Source organism: Ptiloglossa arizonensis, chromosome 1, assembly GCF_051014685.1.
Source record: "Ptiloglossa arizonensis isolate GNS036 chromosome 1, iyPtiAriz1_principal, whole genome shotgun sequence".
NCBI classification, from domain to species: Eukaryota; Metazoa; Arthropoda; class Insecta; order Hymenoptera; family Colletidae; genus Ptiloglossa; species Ptiloglossa arizonensis.
The window spans coordinates 5,078,507-5,105,339 of NC_135048.1; the positions used below are offsets into that span (position 1 = coordinate 5,078,507).

At 28.1% G+C, this 26,833-nt stretch overlaps 4 protein-coding genes across 20 annotated transcripts; 2 read left to right on the forward strand and 2 right to left on the reverse strand.

Annotated features, from left to right (window-relative positions):
* Positions 1 to 31: 31 nt before the first annotated feature.
* Positions 32 to 4,753, reverse strand: LOC143146374 (ER degradation-enhancing alpha-mannosidase-like protein 2). Of its 2 annotated transcripts, XM_076310736.1 has the most exons (2): positions 3,685 to 4,753; positions 32 to 3,504 (listed from the first exon to the last, which is right to left on the reverse strand). In XM_076310736.1, exons 1-2 carry the CDS (start codon positions 4,433 to 4,435, stop codon positions 2,369 to 2,371), a joined length of 1,887 nt encoding a protein of 628 aa, XP_076166851.1. In that variant the 5' UTR covers positions 4,436 to 4,753; the 3' UTR covers positions 32 to 2,368. The 2 variants fall into 2 exon arrangements, with proteins under 2 accessions (XP_076166851.1, XP_076166763.1); XM_076310648.1 differs by having other exon boundaries at positions 35 to 4,752.
* A 620-nt stretch (positions 4,754 to 5,373) lies between these two features.
* On the forward strand, positions 5,374 to 12,177 carry LOC143143037 (protein phtf-like). 6 transcript variants are annotated; one of them, XM_076303893.1, is made up of 17 exons: positions 6,599 to 6,878; positions 6,983 to 7,079; positions 7,165 to 7,304; positions 7,397 to 7,608; positions 7,679 to 7,865; positions 7,950 to 8,086; positions 8,167 to 8,269; positions 8,357 to 8,566; positions 8,853 to 8,920; positions 9,493 to 9,662; positions 10,076 to 10,224; positions 10,425 to 10,734; positions 10,819 to 11,047; positions 11,262 to 11,357; positions 11,426 to 11,569; positions 11,654 to 11,749; positions 11,826 to 12,176. In XM_076303893.1, the coding sequence occupies exons 2-17, from the start codon at positions 7,054 to 7,056 to the stop codon at positions 11,973 to 11,975; spliced, it is 2,427 nt and encodes an 808-aa protein (XP_076160008.1). In that variant the 5' UTR covers positions 6,599 to 6,878; positions 6,983 to 7,053; the 3' UTR covers positions 11,976 to 12,176. The 6 variants fall into 6 exon arrangements, with proteins under 6 accessions (XP_076160034.1, XP_076160008.1, XP_076159992.1 ...); XM_076303885.1 differs by having other exon boundaries at positions 6,625 to 6,717; positions 6,797 to 7,079; XM_076303901.1 differs by having other exon boundaries at positions 6,633 to 6,709; positions 6,797 to 7,079.
* Positions 12,178 to 13,301: 1,124 nt separating this feature from the next.
* On the forward strand, positions 13,302 to 18,066 carry Pasha (microprocessor complex subunit partner of drosha). 5 transcript variants are annotated; one of them, XM_076327400.1, is made up of 7 exons: positions 13,302 to 13,622; positions 14,641 to 15,121; positions 15,391 to 15,474; positions 15,629 to 16,013; positions 16,096 to 16,373; positions 16,520 to 16,956; positions 17,176 to 18,066. In XM_076327400.1, the coding sequence occupies exons 2-7, from the start codon at positions 14,680 to 14,682 to the stop codon at positions 17,506 to 17,508; spliced, it is 1,959 nt and encodes a 652-aa protein (XP_076183515.1). In that variant the 5' UTR covers positions 13,302 to 13,622; positions 14,641 to 14,679; the 3' UTR covers positions 17,509 to 18,066. The 5 variants fall into 5 exon arrangements, with proteins under 5 accessions (XP_076183515.1, XP_076183535.1, XP_076183505.1 ...); XM_076327420.1 differs by having other exon boundaries at positions 14,650 to 15,121; XM_076327390.1 differs by having other exon boundaries at positions 13,303 to 13,622; positions 14,658 to 15,121.
* A 2,193-nt stretch (positions 18,067 to 20,259) lies between these two features.
* Rilpl (Rab interacting lysosomal protein like) lies at positions 20,260 to 23,401 on the reverse strand. Of its 7 annotated transcripts, none has more exons than XM_076327755.1 (8): positions 23,125 to 23,401; positions 22,973 to 23,017; positions 22,413 to 22,761; positions 22,199 to 22,340; positions 21,606 to 21,733; positions 21,066 to 21,436; positions 20,858 to 20,953; positions 20,261 to 20,779 (listed from the first exon to the last, which is right to left on the reverse strand). In XM_076327755.1, the coding sequence occupies exons 3-8, from the start codon at positions 22,722 to 22,724 to the stop codon at positions 20,656 to 20,658; spliced, it is 1,173 nt and encodes a 390-aa protein (XP_076183870.1). In that variant the 5' UTR covers positions 22,725 to 22,761; positions 22,973 to 23,017; positions 23,125 to 23,401; the 3' UTR covers positions 20,261 to 20,655. The 7 variants fall into 7 exon arrangements, with proteins under 7 accessions (XP_076183890.1, XP_076183908.1, XP_076183870.1 ...); XM_076327763.1 differs by having other exon boundaries at positions 23,281 to 23,387; XM_076327775.1 differs by lacking the exon at positions 22,973 to 23,017 and having other exon boundaries at positions 20,260 to 20,779.
* Between the last annotated feature and the right edge of the window lie 3,432 nt (positions 23,402 to 26,833).

Sequence of the window (26,833 nt, forward strand, 5' to 3'; positions counted from 1 at the left end):
ATCGAATGTAGCAATTAATTAAAATAATCGTTTTTAGATGTTAGATAGAACCAGAAAATAGAAACATCTAAAATTTTAAAAAAGTGAGTGGTTTTTAAAGCTTTCTCCAATAATTAATAATATTTTATTATCAAATCGAAATATTCGGGCGACTATGGTCACCTGAAGTAAATGGTCCTTCTAATGATTAAAATGCAATGAATATCTTGAAAAGTGAATTTACATTCGAATAATATATATCGTATTTATTATTCATATAATTATTATATTTTATATTATATATATGTTATTACTTGTTATTTTTATTATTAATTACTTTATTGTATTTTACAAGTGAAACTTCAGTATACTTATATATATTGTGTGTATGCGTGTGCATGTGCACATGCGTATGTGTGTTGTGTACCATATAAGATTATTCATGGAAGGTTTGGAACCGAATCCCTGTGGATGCAAAAGTTTCACTGTACTTAAGTACAAAATTGTGCATACACTTATGTTGGTAGTGAAAATAGACAGAAGAATAACTAAAAACATATTTGAGAGTAACAAGACTATATATATGAATTCACATTATTTAGCGAACAAGTAGTAAAAAAAATAAATAACATTAAATATTTGTTTATATTTAAGTAAATATGTAAAAATACGCGTATTTTATTAGCACAAAATTAAGCATATACGTAGGGAATTTTTCAAATTACGCGGGTTTGTACAGGTTTAATGATGGTATTACTGAAGCGGAAGTTTCGCGAAATATTTTTCCATCTGTGGTTGCTAAGAAACTAAAAACAAATGACTTTATTATCTGTTGATTAAATATTAATATTGAAATGTTTAGAACAAGAGAAACAGACGTTTCAAAGCGAAAATTTATAAAATTATACTCTGAAGGAAAATCTTTTTGGGAAGTGGATAAAATTATTAGAAAAATTCAATGTAGAATACAAAAAAGTTTTTAATTTGTTGTCCCTTCAAAAAAAAGGAAAGACAACTATTGCCGTTGCTCTTACAAGAAAGCAAATTGCGGGTCCAATAACTTTTCCTTGAAGCGAGTATTTATTAATTCTCTCACACGAGAAATTCATAATCTTCTATAGAGCTATTACCACTTTTACAATTAATAAGTGCAAATATATTGTTTACAACAACCCTCATACTTTGAAAGAAAGCAGTATATTACTTGAATTTATGTCGCAATTTACAAAAAGATAAATAGTAAGGATCTCTTTAGAAATTTAGTAAAATATTGTGTATCCTTAAATATTTATACTAATAAATTAAACAAATCATGTACTATCAATTTGGTACACCAAGATAAATTAAATAGTTATAAATTTAAAGTAAAAATGAACAGAATTGTTAAACAAAAAATGTTTTGTAATTATTAATAGTAACTGCAGTATTGTTTCGTTATAGGTCGTCATTCGTGTTTCGTTGTAAGTAGTCCCTCTATCCCGTTCACTGTTTTTATAGTTGCCGCGGCAGGTACGATAAATCGAGTAAGCGAGAGGACAGATGACGGCGGCAAATCATAAAGTTCACTCGAGTCTTTGATGACTTTAATAATTAATCTTATATTGTGACAATCTATAAATTTCGTTAAACAACCCCTACTGACATTGAATGAAGACGGTATCCTAATTTCATTTTCTATTTTCGATGCTTTCTCCCGTAATAATAAATCCGCAAGTGGATTTCTCATTGTCTACTATTCTAAAAATGATGTCCGAAAACAGTTTCAATTTTTAAAATTGCATATCCTTTTTTTCTTTTAATTTTAATTCACGAACTTCTTTAGCTGTATAACTTCTTAATTTATTTTTCTCACACTGAATGCGTCGAACTATTTTTATATTTGATATTTTTATATTTGAGGATAGTTCTTATCGCCGCGTTTAACTTATTGAGAATTCTAATCTTCTTTTCGATCATTAATGAAGTTCTTTTTCAGCCCATGATAATTTAACTATAATAATACACGCAATTGCAATAGTAATTGTAACAGTACAATTTATTAAAACTTTTTAAAATTTAAATAACCTTTCCTTTAAAAAAAAACAATATTTATTTTCCTATATCCCTATACAATCGAAGTCGCTGAAGACTTGAGCGACCCTTCATAGTTTGCGGCCGTCATATACCACCTCGTTCACTCGCAGCCTGTCACACTCGAATGTTTCATTGTAAATTGCGCCTGTCCTCAAGTATACAACCTATAACGAAACAATACTATAATTATTATCATATTAGTTTTCAATTATTAACAATTATTTCAGCAGAATTTACATTAAAATAAATGACAATAAAGGACATTGGAGAAAATAGAAACACGTAATTTTAATATATAACATTATTTTAAGTGTTGTTAAAAAAATTCGCCTATAATTGATATACGTTGTAAGAATGATTGAGACTGGCAACATAAAATCTGATAATTCAGTCTTGCAGAAGCATTTGTAGGATATAAATTCCTTTTTCTAATGTTCTCCAGTAATATTTGTGGTACAAATCTTGTTGCTCTTGTACTTGTCTTTTTAATAAATGATTCTGTATTATTTCTTGTAACAGGTGTAGCATAATATCCATTAGATGGAGATGTTTCAAAAGTATCAATACTTTCACTATCATCTGCTTTATAAATTACTGAGGGAGGTGCAACAATTTGTACTTTCAATGGTTCGGACTCTGGATTATTTGTACTTAATTCACTTTCTTCTTCAGTCATAATTTCATCAGTCTTATCATTAATGGGAGGAACAGGATTGTCTGAATTTGTATTAAAATTGTTTTTTACGTCACTTGTGAAAGTATGCCTTATTTCAGATAATTTCACAATTTCAAATTGTTGTTTATCATATTTGTTTTTAGTATCATCTTGGTATGATGCATTATGCTCAGTATTTTCCTCTTCTTTCTGACCAGTTACAGGAATGAATTTCCATAATGTTGCTTTTTGATCTGAGAACAAATTTTGATTTCGATGACAGCAATACAGTGCTCCAGGATCTATAGGATGTGCTTCTGTATTGAAAATATATCCCCCCGCATCTACAATACACTGACCCCATTGAGTCTGAATAATTTCTCCTTTTTGACCAGAATTGTGAATGAAGTTATCAAGATCAAAGAGAAGATAAAGATATTTTGTTGTCTCTGCCAAAAAAAAAGATTCCATTCTATCTGCTTTTCGATGGTCCCTGACATCATTAATAGTTGCGTACCCACATGTAGTTTTAGCACTGTGCTGCAGGCTTCTTAATATATCCACTCCTACCTGTATCAAATAAGGGTCACCTGTTGCTCTATACAAATACATAACCGATTCTATAAGCTCTGGTCTCAATGGATACCCTTCTCTATCAGTGCCTGCTTCGGCTTGTGGAATATTATAAAACTCTGGTGTAAATCCAAATTGTTTCCAAACACGATGGTAATTATGTAATGACTTCATAGCATCTCCAACTTCCCCAAAGAGACTCAGTACTCCAGGCCAATAAGCATCTAAAGATTGAAATACTGGTAAGGTCACTTGACCTTTTGTCATGGAAACCCACAAATGCCAATCTTCTCTACGAATATATTTTTCAATAGCAGCTTTGTGTTCATGGAAAATTGTTGCTAGCAATGGATCTTGAAATAATAATGTGCCCTTTGCTAAATATTCAAAATAAGAATCAACACCTGCACCAATTCCAGAATCCTGAGCTGTCCAATGACCGGTTAATACATCAACATGGTTACCAACCAATCCAATATTTGATTTATAATAATATAATGCTTTAATAGCATTCATGGCTATTTCTTCATACAATGGATCCCCAGTTAATCTAGATAAAGTTCCAAATTCTAATAAAAATGTACCAATGCCAGCAGTGCATGTAATACTTGTTTCACCTTCAGGCACTCCATATTTCAAATTAACTGTACCATATGGCATTCCTGTTGGAGTATCAAAAGCTGCAATTAATCGTTTTGCCATATCTTCTGCAAGGCGCAACAGTGGACCATTACAAGGCCATCCTGGTTCTAAATTAACACCTGCTTTACGCGATAAAAGATGAGCACTAAGTAATCCTCCAACTACTCGTATATTAGTTTCAAATACAGATACATTTATGTTGGTTTCAAAGTTTGCTCTAGCACTTATAATCGCTGCCACACGTCGAAATTCCGAAAAATTACCCATTACGGCGAGAGTGTCTAACGCATCAATAAGCGTCAATGAGAAACTGCCCCATGTATCAAATCCATCACAACTTAATGATCGCAATTCATCGTATGGATAAGCATACGTTAAGTAACTCGAATAAGCATGATCAAACATAGATCGTACTTCTTCCCTTAAAGCAATTAAATCTTTCTTCTCATATTCACGTAGTCCATTCACTGAAGTTAAAAGACTAAACAGTAACCCTATACCGAGGATAGACATCCCTCAATTTCTTATTGTCTTCGATTAATTAATGATTCTCTCAACAGTATTGTAAATACACGTGCAATATAAAATGGTTTATTTTAAAACGAGCCATTACTTAATAGTAATTTAAAAATTCTTCAAAACTGACATTCATTTCAATGCACAACGTTACTTATTCTCATTCGTTGTATGTACGTAAATAATATTGTTTAGACATGCTGCTTTCACATGTGAAATCAAATGTTCACGCGTCGTGAGAAATACTCGATGTATACATATGTACACATAGTGCTGAATGAAAGTATTAGCTCAGCATAGTTTTTAAAATATAAATACTTAAAACTACGAAAAGAATTGTATTACAGGGTTTAGGATTCCATAAAGTTTTATTTTACACATTCTAATTTATTATATAATAAGAAAAAGTATATAAATAATGTGAATTTAGTAATTTTTTTTTTCTGACTCTTGTACATCAAGGATAACTAAAAATTGTTTGGTAATCTTGAACAGCAAACTTCTGCATTAATCATTGTTTATTATAAACACGACGCTTAAATAATATAATAATAAATAAATTGATACAAAAATAATAATAGAAATACGCTGTTAATCATTTTTTGGACAGCAAAAATATTGTTACAAAATTAAATTATCGTTTGAAAATAAGGATAAGGGAACTCTCGACAGGTCATCTTTTGTTATTTAAAAATTTAAATCATATTCAAACTAAAATTTTAGAGTATAATACACAGTGGATTGAAACACGAAATGATTTGATAAATAATCAAATCACTAGTTTTTTTAACTAGTGTGAAAGTTTGACTGGACTTCCAAAAAACCCCACTAACCGGTCGACGTCAAATTTTAGGAAGAAGTAGTGTAGGAGAAGTAGGTCCTAAATATAACATTTTAGCTGTGGATATTTAATAGTTTCCGAAATAATAATAAAAAACTTTCCACACAATACATTGAAATTATTTCCGTTGAGAATTTGTTGCTATCATTTGTTATCGAGTATTGAATAGCCAATGGTGCAGAGTGATATTGAATCTCAGTTTTTATAGAATCTCTTACTTAAAATTTATGCATTATGTTATTGTAATTTTTGGTCGCCGAAACATTTTGTAATTAATATTAGTTTTTATGAAATATGTTAGAGTTAGGCTAGATTTTCTTTCGTCGCTGAGATTTTCTCGTAGCGAGTGCAACATCACGCCAACTTGATTAACACGTGAAAAAAAATTACGTGAGCACCCTATAGATACGGAGGCCTACATCGCTGTGTAATCGGCTGCCCAGCAATTGACAACGATAATAATACAGAGAATGACAGTTGCATTAATGATGCCTGTGTAACGTACGTATAGGCTGAATACAATGTATTGTACGGAATTTTGTTATTAATATTTCGGAAACTATTAAATACCCGAAATTAAAATTTTATATTTAGTATTTAGTTCCCTTTCCCCTTCTTCTATCTAATTTGGTACTGTTTAACCATTAGGAATTTTCGGAAGAACATCTAAAAGTTTTTATTGAAAAATTGTAGTAAATGTTACATCCTTCAAAAAAAAGTCTACTTTTATACATAAATTGTAACTTATATAAATTCTATTGTAACTGTTTCTATTTGAGATATAACACCTTGCTATTCGGTCCTGTTGCATCACGTGATTTTGTTTACACCGAATACTCATCCAATGAAGTATACAGTATAAAGTATATTTTCATAATAAAATAATAATTTAGGAACTTTGTAATGGTAATGACTAAAAATGATTGAATTACCTAATAATTATAACCTTTATACAATTTAGTTCCGTTATAATACTCAAATTATTTTTGAAATTTTTAAGATAAGAGTCTTGAATTTAATTTGAAATATATGTACATATGTGAAAAATCGATCAAATTATATACATATTTTTGTTGGAACATATAGAAGAATAATTTGATACTTTGTAATAAAATTATTATTCATTATAAAAGTATTATTATTAAAATGTAATAAAAATTAAAATATTATTAAAACACATATTAAATACACGATTTTTAAAAATATTTTAAAAATTATTATAACAAAAATGAAGAAAACTCGAAATGCAAATAATGACCAATGAAATATGTTGTTCCATACTTATTATTATAGGATTGGTTGTGACATATGTATATACTCCGTAATTTTGATAACAGAAAAGTACAGGTTTATACTAGGGCAGTTTGACAACGAATGGATTCGATATAAGAAATGTTGAATGCATGGCAAACTTATACCAGATTTTACTAGTAAAGACGTAAATTGAATTAAGATTACTCGCGCTGCTTAATTGTCATTATTATTACCAAGGATCATTAAATAATTTCCAATTCTAGGCAATGGCGTGAAAATTATTAAATGTATCACGAACATTGTTCGTACTTTGTTTCTTTCCACTCGAATATTGTGAAATAAAAGGTTGTTATTAGTTGTCGTTCGTTATATGTTATATATTATGGGAGCAACATTTCCTTTAAATTTACTAACACAAGTATACGGAAAATTATCTTCCGTTCGTTTAGACACATCCAATTATTGGGTAAAATTAAAAATTAATAGTCATTCTATAGGACTGCGATAGCAATCGGCAAAAATGAAATTAAATAAGCTTGTTTATTGGTAAGAAATTTGATATTTTAGCATTGTAAAAAAACTTATTGAAACCAATGTAAATTTAATTTAATGGATGATTATCATATTTTAGGTATCAGAAGAAAATTGGTACATATGATAAGCAACAATGGGAAAAGACTGTAGAACAACACATTCTTGGTGGATTTACGCATGTTCCAATGAGAACTGCAAAATTGAAAACAGAATTTATTGATGTCGATCTTGTGCGAGGTAAGGTTGAATTGGAAGATTATTTTGCAATTATAAATAGATTTTTTACAAAAATAAATATTATTTTTACATGTATAAAATTTTCCTCATAGGTTCTTCTTTTCCAAAAGCCAAGCCAAAGCATGGATTATCAACAGTAGCATGCTTGGCACTTCAACGGTTATTATTTCTCCCTTTATATAGGAAATGGTGGATGCAGCAGACTAGTTTGAAAATCTTTACATTATTTTTATTACTGTATAGTTTACAGTTGATCAATATGTGTATATACTTTTATCAGATGGCCAAGGACAATGAAAGTGATGTATGATAATAATCATATTTCTATTACAAGCATAATGTATGAACATTTAATAAATGAGATTTTTGTACAGATCGTGTCAACATCAGAAGTATTAATACCTACTATTATGATGTTAGTACTATGCATTGTTCATTCTGATATTGTATCAACTCATTCAGGGCCATCAATGACTGATGGACACAGTAAACAGAGGGTAGTTAGACGTTCACGACACACTAGGTGTCGAATGGGTAAATCAAGAACAAGACAAAACTTACGTAAATTCTTGTTTCTGTAAAATGTATAATCATTTTAAACAATTAGCATATATTTTTATTTACTAGGAATTATATTACTTATAGGTTTGCATGAAGATTCCAAATCATCTCAAGATACTGCTTCTGAAAAAGCTAGTACAATAAATGGTGACGTCTTAACTTCTGTGCGATTTGCTAAAAAGGTTGTAATTGAAAATTCTTTGACAACTAGTCGATCTCAGGTACTTATATTTCATTACTTCAAAGACGTGTACATATCAAATTTTTAATGGTTACCTTTACAATAGTTTATCTTTTATAGGAATTTGTGACTGCTCAAACATCCTGTGATAGTGAACTTATCAATGTGTCTATGAGCAATCCTCTTCCCATGAATGAAGCTTCAGCTAGTCATAGTCAATCAAGTTAATACATTGCACTAACATTTTTAGTCTTAGCTATATGTTTATATACAAGTACAAAGTATATCTTTGTTGTAAATGATGTTACAGATCAAAATACAAAAAACATACATCAAGATGATGATGGATTTGAAAGTTTAAATGGAAATGTATCAAGTGATAATGATAAAGGTATTACACAAACGACAATTGAAAAGCCTAAACAGAAAAGAGATATATTACATAAAAGTAATGAAAAATCCAATCTTCAGATGAAAGGTTCTACTTGTCAACAAATTTTATTGCAACCTAAATTTTCAGGTTTGATTTATAACAATTTTTATTGAAATATTTTATATGAAAAACTTAAACTATGATGTATGATATAAAATCTTATAAAATTTGCAGAAAATAATTTACTTTTATAGTTTATGTATATGAAAGTTTTAAATATATTATTTATGATTCTTTTATTTAAAAATGTACAATTTATTTTTCTATTTATTAATGGTTTATTGTTTGTTTTGAACTGATAATATTCATTAATCTTTGTTGGAAAAGTAAAGTGGTGTATTAGCTAAATGATTGTCTTCTACTTTTCATGTAGCAATTGAGTTATTGAAAACAGAAGAAGATATTTCATCAAAGAGTGAAGGAGAAACTTCTAATAAAATGGTAAGTATTTCTTAGTTCATTTATAAATTTATTTTAGTTTATACAACAATTTCATAATAATACTTGTAACAATCATAAGTAAAATATTATACTTTGAAATAAGTTTAAACTACGTCCAATTTATACTTATATTTATTTGTTTCAATTTATAATTTTGTTCATATACATCTATTGTAATCTAAACATGCGCAAATAATTTTAAAACAAATTATTAATGTACAAGTTTATGAATAAACTTCTAGTAATTAGAAATATAATTTATATAATTAATACCAAATTTTATGTAATTTTTAAAATATTTATACGTATGGAACATTTAGGAGTTCTTTTTATGAAAATCAAAGTGAAAAAGCTAATGATGTCAATTTTAAGTGGAAATTATTTTTTTATTATAATATAAGAAAATAAATATAATGTATTGTGAAAAATTTTCAAATATTTGTATATTATTCAGCTTTTAAAATTTTCTTATATTGTATTAGACAATTATGTACTATAAGTTATGCAAAGTTTTTTTTCATTTGTAAAAATATATGCAAGTATATGTTAAAATTTTGAATTATATTCTGAAGGATAAGGATCATTGTCCCATGGCAATTGGTCCAAGAAAAGATCGGCAACAATGTGAAAGCGAAGAAGAAGGAGAATGTGAAGAAGCTGCTACACATCATTTAACAGAGGCCACAACCTCTGCTACTGAATGGATGGGAGTAACTACAAATAGTGATGAATGTAGCTACAGGTATAAGATTACAATATTGCTATGAAAGTAATTTTCTATCATAAAAGGTCTATTGCTCTCAATACCAGTGATTCTTAACTGCTGTGCTATGAAACTGGCAACAGTATATTGCAAATATTTGGTAATGGGTCTAATAAACTAAATGTTTTTTATCAGTTTTAAAATTATTATAATTACTCATGATTAAGAACTATATCAGATTTTTGTTTTCAAACTCCACCGTAAATCTAAAAAGAATAAGAAATTTCTTTAAAAAAGTGAGGTGAATTCAAGAAGACTAAGAACCTTGTATACAATACTAAATGTACCACATAATTTTATATTTTTTATTCATATAAATTACATTTGTGATAATTATATAAATTGTTTTTACATTACATTACATTATAATTTTAAGAAAATATGAACTTCAGTAATTCTTGCAGTTCAGAACTTGAGGAATCTGATTTGCATAGTGAGACAAACAAAAATTATGGAGAATTTGTGGAGTATCCCTTTTCTTGGGAATTTGAATTACCACCTTCCATAATGCTTAGTTCTAGTTGTGCTTCATATGATCGTGGTAATGTATATTATAACAATGTAGTAGAAATTATAATTTCTAGTTATTTTAAACAATCACAACACATAGTATTGCACTTTTTTCTGAATAGAATTTGATAGCTCAAGTATTTCTTATTTTCTATGATCAATCTTAAATATAATTTTTGGCAAATTCAATATTACAATCTATTAGACAAATAATTTGAACATGTATTTTAGTTTCATGTGCTATATGGACACGTCGTGACATAAAAAAAGCTGAGCTATCGGTGCTGGACATTAGTTCAGCAATTATTGCTAGAGTGGAGTCAATGCCTGAGAGTATGAATTATTTTTATGGTGGTCTAATGCTTAGCGTGGTATTATCATTAATACCATCCATTAAACGATTAAGCGATCACGTTGGAATGGACAATAGTAACAATGTAACCAATTCTTTCATACCAAATGACTTAACTTCTGTTAGTTTGGAAACTTATAGCGATATTTTATGTAAAGTGATAGGTTTGGCATTTGGAACAACTCTTTGGTAAGTGCAAACTGATTGAATAATGGCATAATATATAGATGTTTTGTGTAAGAAATAATTTATTATTATAAATAATGATTTCAGGGAACGTATAGTAGTGCTTATATCAGCATTTGAGAGGCTAATATTGTCCTGTTTATTATTTTTTTTATTAGCAGTTGCGGAACGTACTTATAAGCAAAGGCTCTTATATGCTAAATTATTTTCGCATCTAACATCGTCGAGACGTGCAAGAAAGTCTGATTTACCGCACTTTCGACTGAATAAAGTACGCAACATAAAACTATGGTTGAGCGTTAGATCTTATTTGAAAGTAAGATGAACATGTTATATATATTTTCATTTTATAGCATTTTGAAGAATTGTTTTTAAATAATATAATTAACGTTTTTATAATGGTTTAATCAAAACATTTAAAAGTACAAATTTAAAAGTATAAATTTATTTCTTTAACATAATGCAACATTTTTATAAATTTATCATTTCATTTATAACAAATACTTTATTTAATATATAACTTATTATAGAGAAGAGGGCCACAACGATCGGTAGACGTAATAGTATCAGCAGTATTCGTTGTTACGTTATTATTGTTGTCATTTGTGAGCTTGGAGTTAATTAAGGTAAACAAAAATAATACAAAGTGAGTTTAATAAAGTTAAAGTATTCTGTGAATGTTATGATTTTGTAGGATCTTGAAAGTTTGCATTCCCGATATAACGTTGAAGCATTATTTTGGAGTTTTTCCCTTGGAATATTTATATTGCGTTTTATGACTCTGGGTACAAAAATTAATAAAAAATATAGAAATCTTTCTGTTTTGATAACTGAACAGGTAATTACAGTAAAATGGATTTTATGTTCAAGATAGTCTATATTCTTGTGGTAAATGAAAGTATTTGACTTTGGTTTGTTTTAGATTAATTTATATTTACAAATAGAACAAAAACCACATAAAAAGGAAGAGCTTATGGTAGCAAATAATGTACTCAAATTAGCAGCAGATTTAATAAAGGTAATGCAAATAATATATATATATATATATTCACACATATTTTTACTAAGTCAGATAATTCATATATAATTTACAGGAACTTGAAAGTCCATTTAAAATATCTGGTTTATCTGCTAACCCCTATCTGTATACAATCACAAAAGTGGTACTACTATCTGCACTTTCAGGAGTGCTTTCAGAATTACTTGGGTTTAAGCTCAAATTACATAAGATAAAAATCAAATAAAAAAGTGATATTATATTAAATATTTATTTTCATGTAACTACCTCAATGATGATGAATAATTGAAGAAAATTCAGTTTTGTTATAGAATATTAGAGTGTTTAATAGAAATGCTGTATGTGAAGGTTCAAACAAATGTTTCATTTCTTAATAGTTTAGCCTGTGGCTATTTATGTTATATCATCATTATTTCTTGCAATTGTGAGAGATTTTATGTTTTAACTAGAAATTTTATGCTTTATATTAACTAGATAACTAATAAACTATTTTAATGTCTTTTGGCAAAAAATAAGATTTTACTTGTAATATTATTTCAGTAATTTTATATTATTTCATCAGAATATTCTATTAAAATGTTAAAAGTAAATGATAGTTCATTTTTCAATAGACGTTTGCCTGTAAGGATAAGAAAAATTCCTGATACAACATACTTTTAATTTATATATGTTACAATATATTGTTTTATGTAGTAATAATATTTATAGGCAAGATCATTATGATACTTAACAAACTTTTCAGATATATAATTATTGGTGCTCTGTATATTTATGATGTTTCAATAATGTCTAATTGTTACAGTGTAAATACGTATATAGCAAACAATGCTTTAAATGGAGTATATTAAGTGAAGAGAAAAGAATTAATAGTTATACATATATACATATATATACATCTTTGCAAAATTATGAATGTTGCAAATTAAATGTAAATTACATCAGTTTTAATAAGCTAAATTTTGTTAATGTACTTGCCAATGAAAACCAAAACTATGTGCAATAATCGTGACTTTTGTATAGATGTGTTAAGAGATTTTCTATGTAAATAGTGTATTTTAACATATAAAAAATAGTACCTGTGCAGAAATTTATCTAATTACATTAATAGGTTATTTTAAAATAATTTTAAGTGTATACATATATGTTAAATAAATTGGAAAAATAGTCAAATATGCATTTGCTTGTAAATAAAAATTAGAATATTATGTTTATCATACTATGCCCTTGCTACACTGGTATTATAATTAATTAAAAATATTTTTAATTAATAATAAATTCATATGTTAGATATAATACAATTTTTTTTTTATCATAAACTTTTATTTGGAATTTATAAATATTGAGTCAAGTTTGAAATTTAAGGGTCTTAAAAAATTATGTGATTTGTGAATGAGTCAATGTTGTTTTTCTTTAAATATTAATAATGTTCCTTAAATTTTATATATTTTGGACTATAATATATAACAAATTATACATACATATAATACAATAAAATTATTTAGGCAATAGTTCTTCACTAAGATGGTAGGTAGCACTTCATATTATATTCTTATCATGAGAGTTTCCGTTCTATCGTATTTCTAAGAAACGCATGGGGGACGATTGTAGTATTGCGTGAATGCAGTTGAAGTTTAAATAAATATAATTTTAGTTTAAGATAATTATATAGTGTTTGTGATTATGTGTTATATCTCAATAAGACTGATATGAAAGCTTTTTCTATTGTTTAAGACTACAAGTAACAAGAATATCAGTAAATTGAAAATATTCAAAGATAGATGGCATCTAACCAAACATTGCAAATTTTATTGTTGGAGAGCTAGTCTTTATAATTTTCAGAAATATACAATAATTGTGATATACATAAATAAAGGTATTATTATGGAATTGTATGAAATTAATGATAATATCGATTTATGTTACATATAAAATTTACATATCAAGTATACAAATTATATAATACTATCACATTTTAATGTAAAAAGTAAATTCACGTATCATTATAATCGTAATTGCAAATTATTGTTATAGTATAACAATTATCGTGTATTCAATTTAACATTTTTGGAATTATATAGAACAAACTAATTTTAAATAATTTAGGAAAATTAATAAATTTTTATAGAATAATTATAAACCATGAAACTAAGAATTTTATCACAGTAAAAGTATATTTACTAAGTTACTAATATCTGCTTGAATTAAGAGAAATTTAGATCATTTTTATTTAACATAGCTGATTTTGAAATTTTTATAATGCATTGTTTTATATATAGTTTCTAAATATTTAATTTTGTTAATATATTGTTAAGAAATATCAGAACTGAACACAACCAGTATTACATTACAATCAAAAATGCCTCCAATGTTATTTTAACAAGAAATTTTTTGATTGTCAGTGCATAGTCCAAGCTAGTAACAGGTTCAATTTTTCAATGTTGTTCCTGTCTAACTTCGGAACCAGCCAGCTAAATAATACAGCGAATTGTATCAGCTATCGTCTGCAATAGTCAGACAATATAATATCATTCATGTGATATGTACTCATGGATATATAATCGGCCCCAAACTGCTAACACTAATGCAAATGTCCAATTTTCGTTGCCATTTTTAAAGTGGTTTCAAATCGATTGGACTTTGGCCTCATTGGTGAAAGTGGTGTGGCCATACGACGCGGATGATATTATTTAATCCATGGGTCATTATATATGGAGTTTACGCTTAACTTTAAACAATATCTTTCTCCTAAGCAATATTTGAAAATTCTTTGTCAGCTGTTGATGAATACATCAAATATTTGATCAAATATAAGAAGTTAGACATCCATTATAATTTTGTCTTATATATCATTGGTTATTAGACATTGTGTCTTATATATCATTGGTTATTAGACCTTACAGTATTTTAGCAGATACCTTGTCGTACACATAATGGACATGGATAAAGAAGATCTTGAAGAAACACCTGAATCGAGTATGAATTCTCAAAGTGAGATGGGTTTGGACAATCATCAAAATGCTGCTTTAATGAATGCAAAATCCAATGAAAATATATTTGAAGTCAGCACGTCAGAATTAAATACTGATAACCATAGTAGAATAATGTCTGATAGAAGCCATTGTGGACATATGCTAGAGGAAGAAACTGCATCTGCTGATGACACAAGTGTATATAATAGTTTGACCACTGAAGACTGTATTATGGAGTCCAATACAGATTGTATTGTAGTTACAGATGATTTAAGACAATTTGATGTTTTGGATGATATAGAACGACATCCAGATCAAAATTGCTCTGATATGGACTCGGACACAAATGAAAGTATAGATTCCGATGTACCTGATGAAGAAATTGAGGCTATGCTCGAAGAAGGTAAATCTTAATGTTACAGTAAAATCAGTTATTGTAACAGATTTTTTTTATCTTTCTACATTGGAAACTTAAGTATAGAATATATAGATTAAATAGAAATTAATAATTAAGCATTGAGAGCAAAGTACACAAATTATGAAACATGCAGATGTAAGAGTCAAATGACGTAGAAAGAAATCAGATTACTTGTTTTCTCTTTTTGTACTTCTTACATAGATCGTGCAGCTGCAGAGTACTATTTTTAGTTAAGTATTATATGCCACTATTAGGTTTACCAGAAGAATTTAAAGGCAAAAAAAGAGACAAGAAAGATAGCGTACCATATGAAGAGAAAGAAAAACTTGTCTTGGATGGTAAGTATTTAAATTTTTTAATGTAGTAAAATTTTAATATTGTATCAAAACTGTATCACTTGTATATGTAATAAAAACAAAAATGTTTTTAATTGCAGCATTAAGATAAAGAAAAAAAAGAGAACATAAAATTTATAATGTAATTCCCTTTCAGAAATTGGCCATAATCATTTTGATGTACTTCCGGAAGGTTGGGTACAAGTAACGCATAACAGTGGAATGCCTTTGTATTTACACAAACAAAGTAGAGTTTGTACCCTTGCAAAACCATATTTTCTTGGCCCTGGCAGTGTAAGAAAGCATGAAGTGCCTGTTAGCGCAATACCTTGTCTTCAATATAAAAGAGCTTTGCATGAAGAAGAGGAAGAAAGAAAAAAAGAAAAGGAACGCGACTCAAATGCAGAAGTGTGTAATCTTCCTAGTGCAAAAATTGAAACAATTCAAGAAAATCGAGCAGCGCATTCATTAGATAGTGAACAATTGAGAAATTATTGTCAATCAATCTTTCGTTTCAAAGCTATTAAAGTAATGAGATTTCAGTAAGTACATACCATATGTTAAGTAAATGCTGGTACTTTTATAACATAATGAATTTGATTAGCATTTTCATTATACTTTTAGATCATGGTCAGCAAGGAGGAAATTTACAAAAAATAAAAGACATCGAAAACAACTTGAACGACCAACTTTACCTGATGGAACAAAATTAATAACATTTCCAGTTAGCAGCTCTAGTTTAACAGGAAATAGTAGTGGTACTACAGGAGATGATAGTGGTGGACAAAGACCGCCAAAACATTGGATAATGAATCCTTCAGGCAAAAGTTATGTTTGTATACTTCATGAATATGTACAACATGCACTTAAAAAGCAACCAACTTATAAATTTAAGGAATTAGGTAAGTTGATTAAAGTATAACATTTGTGAACCAAATGTACATACGTATATATTAAACATATAATTCAAATTAATTTATAAGTACTAAAAAAAATTTAAATTAGACAAATCTGAGGAATTTTTATAAAACTAAACAATTGTTTTTAGAAAATGCTGCAACACCATACTCCGCTGTCGTGTGTATTAATGATATGGAGTATGGAAGCGGTTTTGGTAGCAGCAAAAAGCAAGCAAAAGCTAATGCTGCTCGAAAAACTCTTGAAATCTTAATTCCTCAAATGAGAGATAAGATTTCTGGTGATAATGGTGGAAATACAGTGTCTGGTAATAATAGTCGAATGATTAAGGCATCTAGAACAAATTTTGATGCGGATCTATCGTTCTTTGATGAAATATCAATAAACGATCCGCGAGTCGCAGAATTTTGTGCAAAAACAACTGAACCATCACCACATGCTATTTTAATCACTTGTCTTCAACGAAATTATGGACTGGGCGATATGCACATTAATTATTCTGTAAACACATTGAAACATCAACGCAATGAATTTACAATGCGTGTTGGAAAACACGAGGCTACCGTTGTAAGTAAAATTATGTGCGTGTTTCTTTGTTTAAAATACCGTAAACAACTATATCTGGAAAAGTTTTTAAAAACAATTACTTAATCAATGGTAACCAATCACTAATGGGTCAAAATATTGATGCAACTTAAAATTCATAAACAACTAAAAAAGAGTTATATTTTATATTTTAATACGTTGTTTGCTACATTATAAGAATTGTAAAAAGTTAAATTCTAGGTATGTCGCAATAAGAAAGATGGTAAACAACGAGCTGCACAAGCTATTCTGCAGCTTATGCATCCTCATATTCAATCTTGGGGTTCTCTGCTAAGGTTATATGGATCTCGTAGTGTAAAATCTTTCAAAGAAAAAAAACAATTGGAACAAGAAATCACACTATTACAAGGTAAAGCCGCGGTTAATCAACCAAATCATGCTATTTTAAGTAAGCTTAGGCAAGAAATGCGCAAATTGGCTGAGCAACGACAGGCAATACAACCTATTGGTAAGTTTGTACCACCAGATTTGCCAACAGGATCCGCAGCTAATTTGAACAACGTAGATTTATAGCGTACTAGTCAACTGTGTGAATCTTATAAATTTTAATTTATTTTGCAAGTTTCGAAAAAATGACAGCGTGTCAACTTTAAAGTATTTCAACTTTGTTTCACATTCTTTGTTTGAAATGTAAGCACAAAATATTTTATACATTTCGTTTTACAAAATAATAGAACATAGATTTTTAAATGATACCGATCATCAAAATATTATTTGCTTTGTTATTTTTATTGCATTTTTATGTTTTACACATCCTAAAACTGGTGTTTTGTAATAAACAACCCAATGGTGTAATGGGATATTGATTGAGAATAAATGGAGATCAATTCTTAAGATTTAATTAAATGATGCTGGATTAGACTTACTTAAATTCAGGCACAAACTGAAATATCGTAAAATGTTGATTTATTCTATTGCACCATTGTAGATTGTTAAATACATACAACCAATCTTGCGTTTTTTTCAATTAAATATATTTCTATCTTAAGGAGGCTAATATTATAATCGAGTAATTATCAATTATGTCAAAGATGTTATTTTATATATAATTATTAAAAGAACTGCAGCTTACAGAACATGATCATTTATTTTCAAAGAACTGATTACAATAAAGTATATTTCAGTTCTATAAATGTTAAGGCATTAAAACTTGCAAATTAGCAACAGTGATAATGTATCCAAAAGTATTACAACCATTTTAATGAAATTACTAATAGAATTAATAGTATAAATAAACTGGGAAATTATGAATAAAATATTTAATTGCTTTCATGGATATTCACATCATTCTAGTAACTGTACCTGTTATTTTCTTTGGCACTTTTACACGACTTGTTTCTATATAATTTTTTAAATCCTATGTTCTACGTAATATATTATTAATTAGTAATATTTAACAATATAAGAACAAAATTAATAACGCAAATATTGAATTCTACTACTATAATGTTTATACTTTGTTGTTCATCACAAGTATTACATTGTACATATCTTTAGCAATTGAAAAGTTTTTTTTTTACTTTATTCTTTTACTTATGTAGAAAATACAAACATTAACGTTCATTATTTATGTACTATAAATAATTTGTGTTTGGTGTTGCACATATGTATATTAATTATTTGAAATGAAATTATCGTTTGCTTAATTATGATGTAATATATTACATACATATATAAACATTTTCCTACATAATAAAATACATATAATACTATTACTTATTATGTAGTGTTAATTTTGTTATAAATAATAATTAATAATATGACTAATATAATAATACTCTAATTTATTAATAATTCTTCATTGTATATGAGATACAAGATCTTTATTTGGTTTGATTTTTTCTTTACTTCTAAGGATTATTACTACTCTGAACTTACATGTTTTGAACAATTCTAAACCTAATGGTTATTTAGTACTTTAAACATGTTCAATTTTCATTGAAAACACAATAAATTGTATTGTGCTTTACATAATATTGATAAATTCTTCTTACTAATTTCCTTCAGGAATTTGTTAACATAGTGTATTGAAGATGATTATGTTTATTTAATAGGCACATTTTAATAGGATCAAAATTACGATAATTTTAACAGATTATAGTTGAAAAAAATAATTTCATTGAAAAATGAACATGCATTATTTGTATTAAAATATAACTTAAGTTATAGATATGTTTTTTAAATTTTCAATGTTTTAAATTCTTTTTATATATTTTGTAACATTTTAATTTAATTAACTATGGATGTTTTCACTATTTCAAAAATAATTTTTTTTCCGTATGTTTAAAGTCACATATTCGAAAAGTATCAAGGCTTTAGAAAATTTTACAAACCACTATATCATGTTGATGAAATTTTACAATTTAACTACTTTTTTACGATAATTAAATTAATAATTGCATCCTCGTATGACTGTTACATTAATTATTGATCCTCTAGTTATGCATAAATTGTTTGTAAATAATGTTTGTAAATCAGTTTTTTCTCAATTACTATTAAGACATATTGGTGGTAAAACTATGTTGATTATTTTTGTAATTTTAATTCATGAAGTAATGAGACACATTAGTACTGTGTGGTTTATAAGTCATATGTATTTATTATTTAAAGCAATTAGATATTTTTCACATTAATGAGACTATTATAAGTTATTCTATCGTTATATATTAACATCTTTTTGTCAAAGTATACTATATTATCTTAAATACATTTAAATTCGTGATTTCCAATTATTATTTACAAACTATATATGAATACAATGCTTACATATGTTTTCACATTGGCATCCAGTGGCATGAATTATAAAACGATCAACACATTTTAATATTAAAGTTTGTGTGAAAGAATAAACGAAATGTATAGTATTTAATATAAATCTTAATTGAAATGCAACTTGAAAAGTGTTTTAAATTATGCTCAGGTATAACTTATTTATTCTGCTAAATAAGCTTTCAAAGTGGAACAAAAAATATAAACATAAATACATTACAAAATAATTGTTACTTCTTATGCACTCCACCATAACATTAAATAGTTTATAATAAAAATGATGTTATATTCAACATGCTAGTTATTAATATATTTCCAAACTTCAAATATATTTCTAATTAGTATATGATAAATACAGAAAAAAATTGCATAATTTCAAATGTTAACGAGATAAAATTCAATTTTTCATTTTGTTGTCTATAGACTTCTATTTTTGGTTAAACATAAATATATAATTTATAAAAAATATCACCATCTAATTTTATTTTTTTATTACTGCAATTTATTGAAATTATTAAATAAAGAGACTTTATTACATGTATTATTATTAATATGTTTAATTTTTCAAAATGCCAATTCATTTTGTAAGACATGGATAAGTAAATTTTATGTCTTTCTGATCTTTGTAAATATTAAATATATATTAATGCATGCACATATTCGAATGCTTTGTTTCTGTATAAATGCCTACACTCATATCAGTCAATTATTTCATTACATTGACTAATTGCGGTTGTTTCTAAAAAACCATTCTATGAATGTTTTAAAATAATTTTTATGAATGTCTAATCATTACCAAGGGATAAAATACTGTATGTAGATCCAAGAGTATTATGTCCAACCATTTCTTGTAAGATGTTTAAAGTTGTTTAGTCGCTTGTTCAAAAACCATTATACAGATTCATCACATGTACTATTTCCAGACAGGGCCATCTTTGATAGACTTGAAAGACTTCTACGTGGACTACTACCGACTAAAAAGCTACTGCTAGACTCTGAGAAAATTTTTCTGAAACTGATAATTAAATACTGTATTGAAATGCTTTCTGTAATTAAAACTAAAATAATTGATATACATATATAAACTACTTACAATTTACGAATTCCAGATTCAGATTTTTTCCATGGTGCATCATCTGGTTCGTAAGGAAGTGGTCCTTGGACAGGAGCATCTTTATCGTCTTCCACACTACCATAGAACAAAAAGGGAAATTTTTTGTTATAAAACATGCAACTCTAAGTAACAGATAATAGTACTAGAAAACTTTGATATAAAATCGTATTTAAGAAAAATGATATACATTTCAGGTTTTGGTCGATATAGTTCCAGTTCATCTTCCAAATCGGAAACCCTGGCTTTCAATTCATTTCGTTCATGTAGAATTTCTTTTAATTCAGCAGTAGTAAACCTTGGTCTGTCAGGATCGTCTAGATCATAAACAGCCTTATTTGTTAGGTCTGGACATCCCTGCAATTTACTTAAATCTTCATTTTCTTTTCTTGCCAAACCAAGACGAGCTCGAAGATTTATCAGTTCACGATTTTGATCTTGTAACTGTGCCAAAAAATCTGCTCTTTCTTCCACCAAACCGCGAGCTTGCATTTGTGCTTGACGTTGTTTGCGTTTTAATTCTCGACCAACAACTCCAAGTTTTTCAACCTGTGCTGTTAGCTGCATACAATACAAAAGTGAATTATGATAAAATAGTACATTACTATTATTCAGATATAGCAAAGCAAATACTAAAAAATTAATCATACTATGGTAAATGGAAAATATTCTGCAAGTAATACTTAATCACTACTTATCAAATTATATATAAACGTAAGTACCAATTTACATTTTCTATTTCCACATTTTTCTGCAGCAATTCTTTGTCTCTTACTCGAATTTGATCTCTTTGTTTGTCTATCATGGACCTTAAATGTTGTAATACTGTCACATCAACTTCTTGACTAGCTGTAAAGGCTAAAACATATTTGTGTAATTATTATTATTATTATTATTATTATTATTAATAATGTATATTAATAATAATAATAATAATAATAATAATAATAATAAGAGTAGTACACATACAGAGTGAACTATTTGAAATTATTACATCAATTTACATTAATATCATTATCATTGTAGTATATAAATAAAGGAAAAATTATGTAGTTCCAGGGACAATATAATAGATACAATGAAAGTTTTCTATGAGAAAATTTTTCAGAGGTTTGAAGTAAAGAGATCAACAAGGGCAGGTACAATCATATGGGTGCTATGTCACTTCACCCAACTCACCTGACCAATTGTACCCACTTGTTGTAGATCTCTAGTTTAAAAGTGACCTTTATTTCAAGGTGGTAATATCAAATTGTTCACCCTGTATATATAATATGACAGTTTCAGCATTGGGTTAGTAGATAAAAGACAGGTTGTTAGTACTTTGTTTACTGCTGTACTGACTATCACTATGCGATTCTTGTAGAGCCTCTGCTAATCGCCTATTTTCTTCCTGCAATCTTGTAACCATTCCTACTAGATCACGAGATTCTTGTCGCCAATGTTCCTCAATTTGTTCTAGTTCCTAGGTAATAATTAAATGACTTTAAACAAAAGTGTCAAAACTAAAACTAAGCAATTATTGAAAGTGAAGTACCTTTTCGAATCTTTGTCTGTCTTCAGCTTTTCCAATCTTATCAGTTTCCAATTGTGAAATCTTTGCACGTAATTCCTGGACTATTGTATTTTCACGTTCATTTTTAGTTGCAAGACTTTCTAATAGCTCCAATGCATGTATCACTTTTGGCATAAGATTTGTTACTGATTCTACTCCAAACGAATCTATGAGTTTCTCACATTCTTTCCCTATTTCTGAAGCAATGTCGTAAACATCTACAACTGATACATCTGATACTACAGCATATTCCTCCATGTTACAGGTTGTGTAATTTTCCAAACAAAAAGGCATGAATACTTTTTATATCAGGATATTATTATGTATGAATCTGTTTAAAAAGAAAAAATATTATAGTTTAAGCATCTAATTGATTAAGATGATCTAAATAAGAATAAGAATTTAAGAGAATATTAATTGATTTTTATAAAATACTTTGCACCGATAATATAGAAATGTATATTTCAATTAACATTGCATTGCATTTTTGACATCTTAAAATATATTAAAATTGAATATACTAAAATATGGCATCAAATTACCTTTAACATAGGATCCTCAAGAATACCTTTAAAACTTATTACCATCTATATAAATTAACAACAATACTTAAGTAGAAACAATATAACTAAAAACAGGTTTCAGTATGTCAGTTTAGGTGTGGCTTTAATTAACAAAATAATATTCAACGTACACAAATTTTAGCAACTACAATGTATTCATTGACGACATTTAAGTGCTTGGAACTATGAGATCACGATGATTAATTGCACTCGCAACACTATCTCAAATACTACTCTCAGCACTGCACGTTACAGCAGATAGAACATATTATAATTGTTATACGTACATTTACATACATACATACGTACACATAGTTGTTAATTTTATCATATACACCATATGATTATTATTGAAAGCAATAGATTTAAATGAAAGAAAAAATGAAAGGTGTAGGACTTGAAGATCTAGTGATACTCAATTAAGACTAGCTTTTCTTTTCTGGTCCCGTAATTTTTGCAAACTTCATGTTTTAGTAAAAGTGATCAAAGCGTTGCAATGATTGGATCTTTCTGATCGAATGGAACTAAATTTGTTGTAATCGTTTTATAATTGGATTTAACTAAAATCAAATTCAGTAATTCTATAAAATTACAAATTGGTAATATTTATTTATAATTTTTATTGTTTTTATAATTTAAAAAAGTATTGATAAATAAACTTTATTTAAGTTATACATAAAATAAAATCAATTTTACTTTTTAATTTTTTCGTAACAAATTATTTAATCCTTTAAATTATAAAATATATGGATATTTATTTTATTTTTTCATATCAATAACTGATACGAAGGAAAGATAGGATACAAAATGTTGATACTTTTTAGTAAAAATTTTGATGTAATACATAATGACTTAAATTAATTTTTAAGATCTGTAATCAAATTTGAAATTATAAAGATGATGGTAATTTTGTTTAATGGAAAGCCATCATTTTTTTTTATTTTACATGAAAGTAATTGTTGAGGATAATTTCAATGATGAAATAATATTCGAGTTCATATGAAATCGATATTGTAACTCCTAGTAAATAAAAACTATAAACATAAGAATGGTAACAATATCCACTTATAAAAATTAAATACTGTTATTGAGCACAGGTGATACAAAATTTGAGTTGTAATACTATATTGACTCATATAGGCGTTTCCAGATGGAGTCAATGTTCTTTTCCAATTACTTAGAAATAAGAAAACTACCTAGGAACTTTTCTTAAGTGTTCTGTAATATTCCTCTTATCACTATTTACGAAAGATATAAATGCTAAGGTGTATATATAAACGTAATTTTAACAATATTGCAGATATAACAATACATGACGTTAATTAAAAATGGCGTCAGTAAAATTGCTTAAATTAATTTGTACATACGCAGGATTAATTATATATATCGCTACCTTAACCTGTCTGCTTATAGTCTTATATAGCTATTGTATAACAAAACTGGGCTTATCATCGTATCTTAATGTCGGTATTAATCTCAGCTTACTTATTTTAGTTTTTACGTGTTTTACGAACCAAAGATATATAACCTCGCTAAAAACTAACTCTTCTGCAGCTGATTTAACATTATCTTCGAAAGTTGATCAAAGTTCTATTTAAATTGCCACTCTATATAAATGTTCAATACCTAAAAATTTAAGTAACGTCTTGCGCGTGAAATACCATGTTAGTTGGGAGTGACTAACACTATATTTCCCGATTGGACCATGTCAGTCACGGATGACTAATAGTGTACTTTTTGTTTATGCTGCATCTTTTTATACTATAACATAGATTTTTATAATGGATTATTATAGACACTCATTTGGTATATCAGATATATCAACTACTTTTTATTAATAACTTCTTATTAAATTGTAAATAAAAATAGTTTCTAAAGCAGCTGTTCATTCCTTTAATATTTACGATTATAATTCTTTGTGTACCCTGATTCATACAGATAATTGCTTTATTATACAAACACACGAATTCAAACACGTTACAACATAATGAAATTTGACAAGTCTTATTTTTTCGCAAACTGTACTCTGTAATACCTTATATTCTAAACCAGGAATAATCAAGCAACGTTTGAAACTTTTATATGCTTTTTTTTCGACTTATAATCTAGGATCAAATACAAGAAATCGAAGTAAAACAGGGAAAGGAAGAAAACTACTCGTGTTACATGAAATAAATTTATTGAAATGTATCAGAATTACATTGATATTATTACATTTTATCAAAATACTCAGATATACGTTACAACAATTTTTTACCGTACAATATTCTACTTAATTTTAAATCTTAAGAAACTATTATACGTGAGCAGCCGATTAGCTCGGCATTATTCGCGACAAAAAATTATGCCGATTACCAAGTGTCACCATGTAGAAGTTGATGTGAGCGGAGAATCGTACAAAAATAGACAGACTCAAAGTTCCAACGATCTCCCTTTAGATATATTATAATTAAGTTTACTCAATTAAGGAGATAGAAGGAATCAGTTCGACGTTTCTTCGATCTTCTCGTTTAATTCGAACTCAAGTAATTAAATTATCGTACAAAATGAAGCAAAATTGGGAGAGATGCGACGCGAACCATGGAGTTGGTCTTACTAGGTTGGTTTCGTTTCTTTTTAGTACGCTTAATTGAACAAAAAGATATGGTTGGCGCAACCGAAATAGGTGTCCCATTTTTCGTATCCTGCCGCGAGCCTCGCAAACGTGGACACAACTTAGGACTTTCTGATGAATATGATAACGGCAGTTTCCGCAAACAAATCGCGTAAACGCGAAAGCCTCTGCGTTCGAAATATCTTTTTCTAGGAGCCGACGCACCAGAATAGATTGCAACTGACCATTCGGAACAACTATCACGGCCGGTCACTTGCTTACATAAGAAGCAAAGGTAACCGAACTGAGGAACAAGTGAGCGAGTATAAATAAACCACTTATTCAATAATTGCTCGACAGATTACAGAAGTAGCCTTAAAACTAGCACATATGAAGCTTAAAATCAAAGTTCTGTAATCTGCCGCGCAATTATCGAATAAGAAGCTTATTTGAGCATATCTCTTTCTTCAATCGGGCTCACTAAGAGAAAATGGAATCGATCTAATAGGACCAACCACAGTCCGCTAAATGAGGGGATCGAAGGAACTTCAAATTGATTCCTTCTATACCTCCTCGATTGAGTAATCTCGATTATAATTTATGTAGAGGGAGATCGTTGGAAGTTTGAGTCCATCTACAATATTTCGTACAGTATTTTTGTACAGATCTTCGCTCGCAGCAACCTTCATGTGGTGAAATCTGCTAATCGGTATAATCTTTCGCGAGTAATGCCGAGCTAATCGACAGCTTATGTATAATAGTTTCTTAGGATATACGAATAAATGGAATATTGTACAAGATGTAAAAAAAAGGTTTTGTTATGATATATGACTATGATGATATATTCTACATCCTCAGATTGGTGGAAATTTGTTAAAAAATCTTTCCGCAAAAGGGATCTTGACTATTTTTTTCAAAGTTAAATTTGATTACAATTGCATCGTATTCTAGTCATAGAGTTGAATTTTAACAAATCTCCACCGATCTGGAGGTGTAGAATACGCCTATGATAACCATAACAAAACCTTTTTTTACACCCTGTACATAGAACATTTTTGTTACAACACATTTTATTTAATTATTTACTACTTTTATTTTCTCATTGTTCCTTGACTTTCTGATTCCTTAGCTAAGTATTACATCGAAAGAACATATGTATTTGTTTATTCCCTACTATTATTTTTACATTGTTTCATAGATGTTTATCACTTGCTAGCTAGATGTAACATTAAAAGTATATAATTTAA

Excerpts from the sequence above, each read along its gene's own strand:
- Rilpl (XM_076327775.1), bottom strand. The coding sequence starts at position 22,724 with ATGCCTTTTTGTTTGGAAAATTACACAACCTGTAACATGGAGGAATAT. Across the intron at positions 22,341-22,412 it reads ACAGACAAAGATTCGAAAAG|GAACTAGAACAAATTGAGGA; the intron begins GTACTTCACTTT and ends ATTATTACCTAG. Across the intron at positions 21,437-21,605 it reads AAAATGTGGAAATAGAAAAT|CTAACAGCACAGGTTGAAAA; the intron begins GTAAATTGGTAC and ends TATTGTATGCAG.
- Pasha (XM_076327400.1), top strand. The coding sequence starts at position 14,680 with ATGGACATGGATAAAGAAGATCTTGAAGAAACACCTGAATCGAGTATG. Across the intron at positions 15,122-15,390 it reads TGAGGCTATGCTCGAAGAAG|GTTTACCAGAAGAATTTAAA; the intron begins GTAAATCTTAAT and ends TGCCACTATTAG. Across the intron at positions 15,475-15,628 it reads AGAAAAACTTGTCTTGGATG|AAATTGGCCATAATCATTTT; the intron begins GTAAGTATTTAA and ends ATTCCCTTTCAG.
- LOC143143037 (XM_076303877.1), top strand. The coding sequence starts at position 7,054 with ATGAAATTAAATAAGCTTGTTTATTG. Across the intron at positions 7,866-7,949 it reads AAGAACAAGACAAAACTTAC|GTTTGCATGAAGATTCCAAA; the intron begins GTAAATTCTTGT and ends TATTACTTATAG. Across the intron at positions 8,921-9,492 it reads GAGAAACTTCTAATAAAATG|GATAAGGATCATTGTCCCAT; the intron begins GTAAGTATTTCT and ends TATATTCTGAAG.
- LOC143146374 (XM_076310648.1), bottom strand. The coding sequence starts at position 4,435 with ATGTCTATCCTCGGTATAGGGTTACTGTTTAGTCTTTTAACTTCAGTG.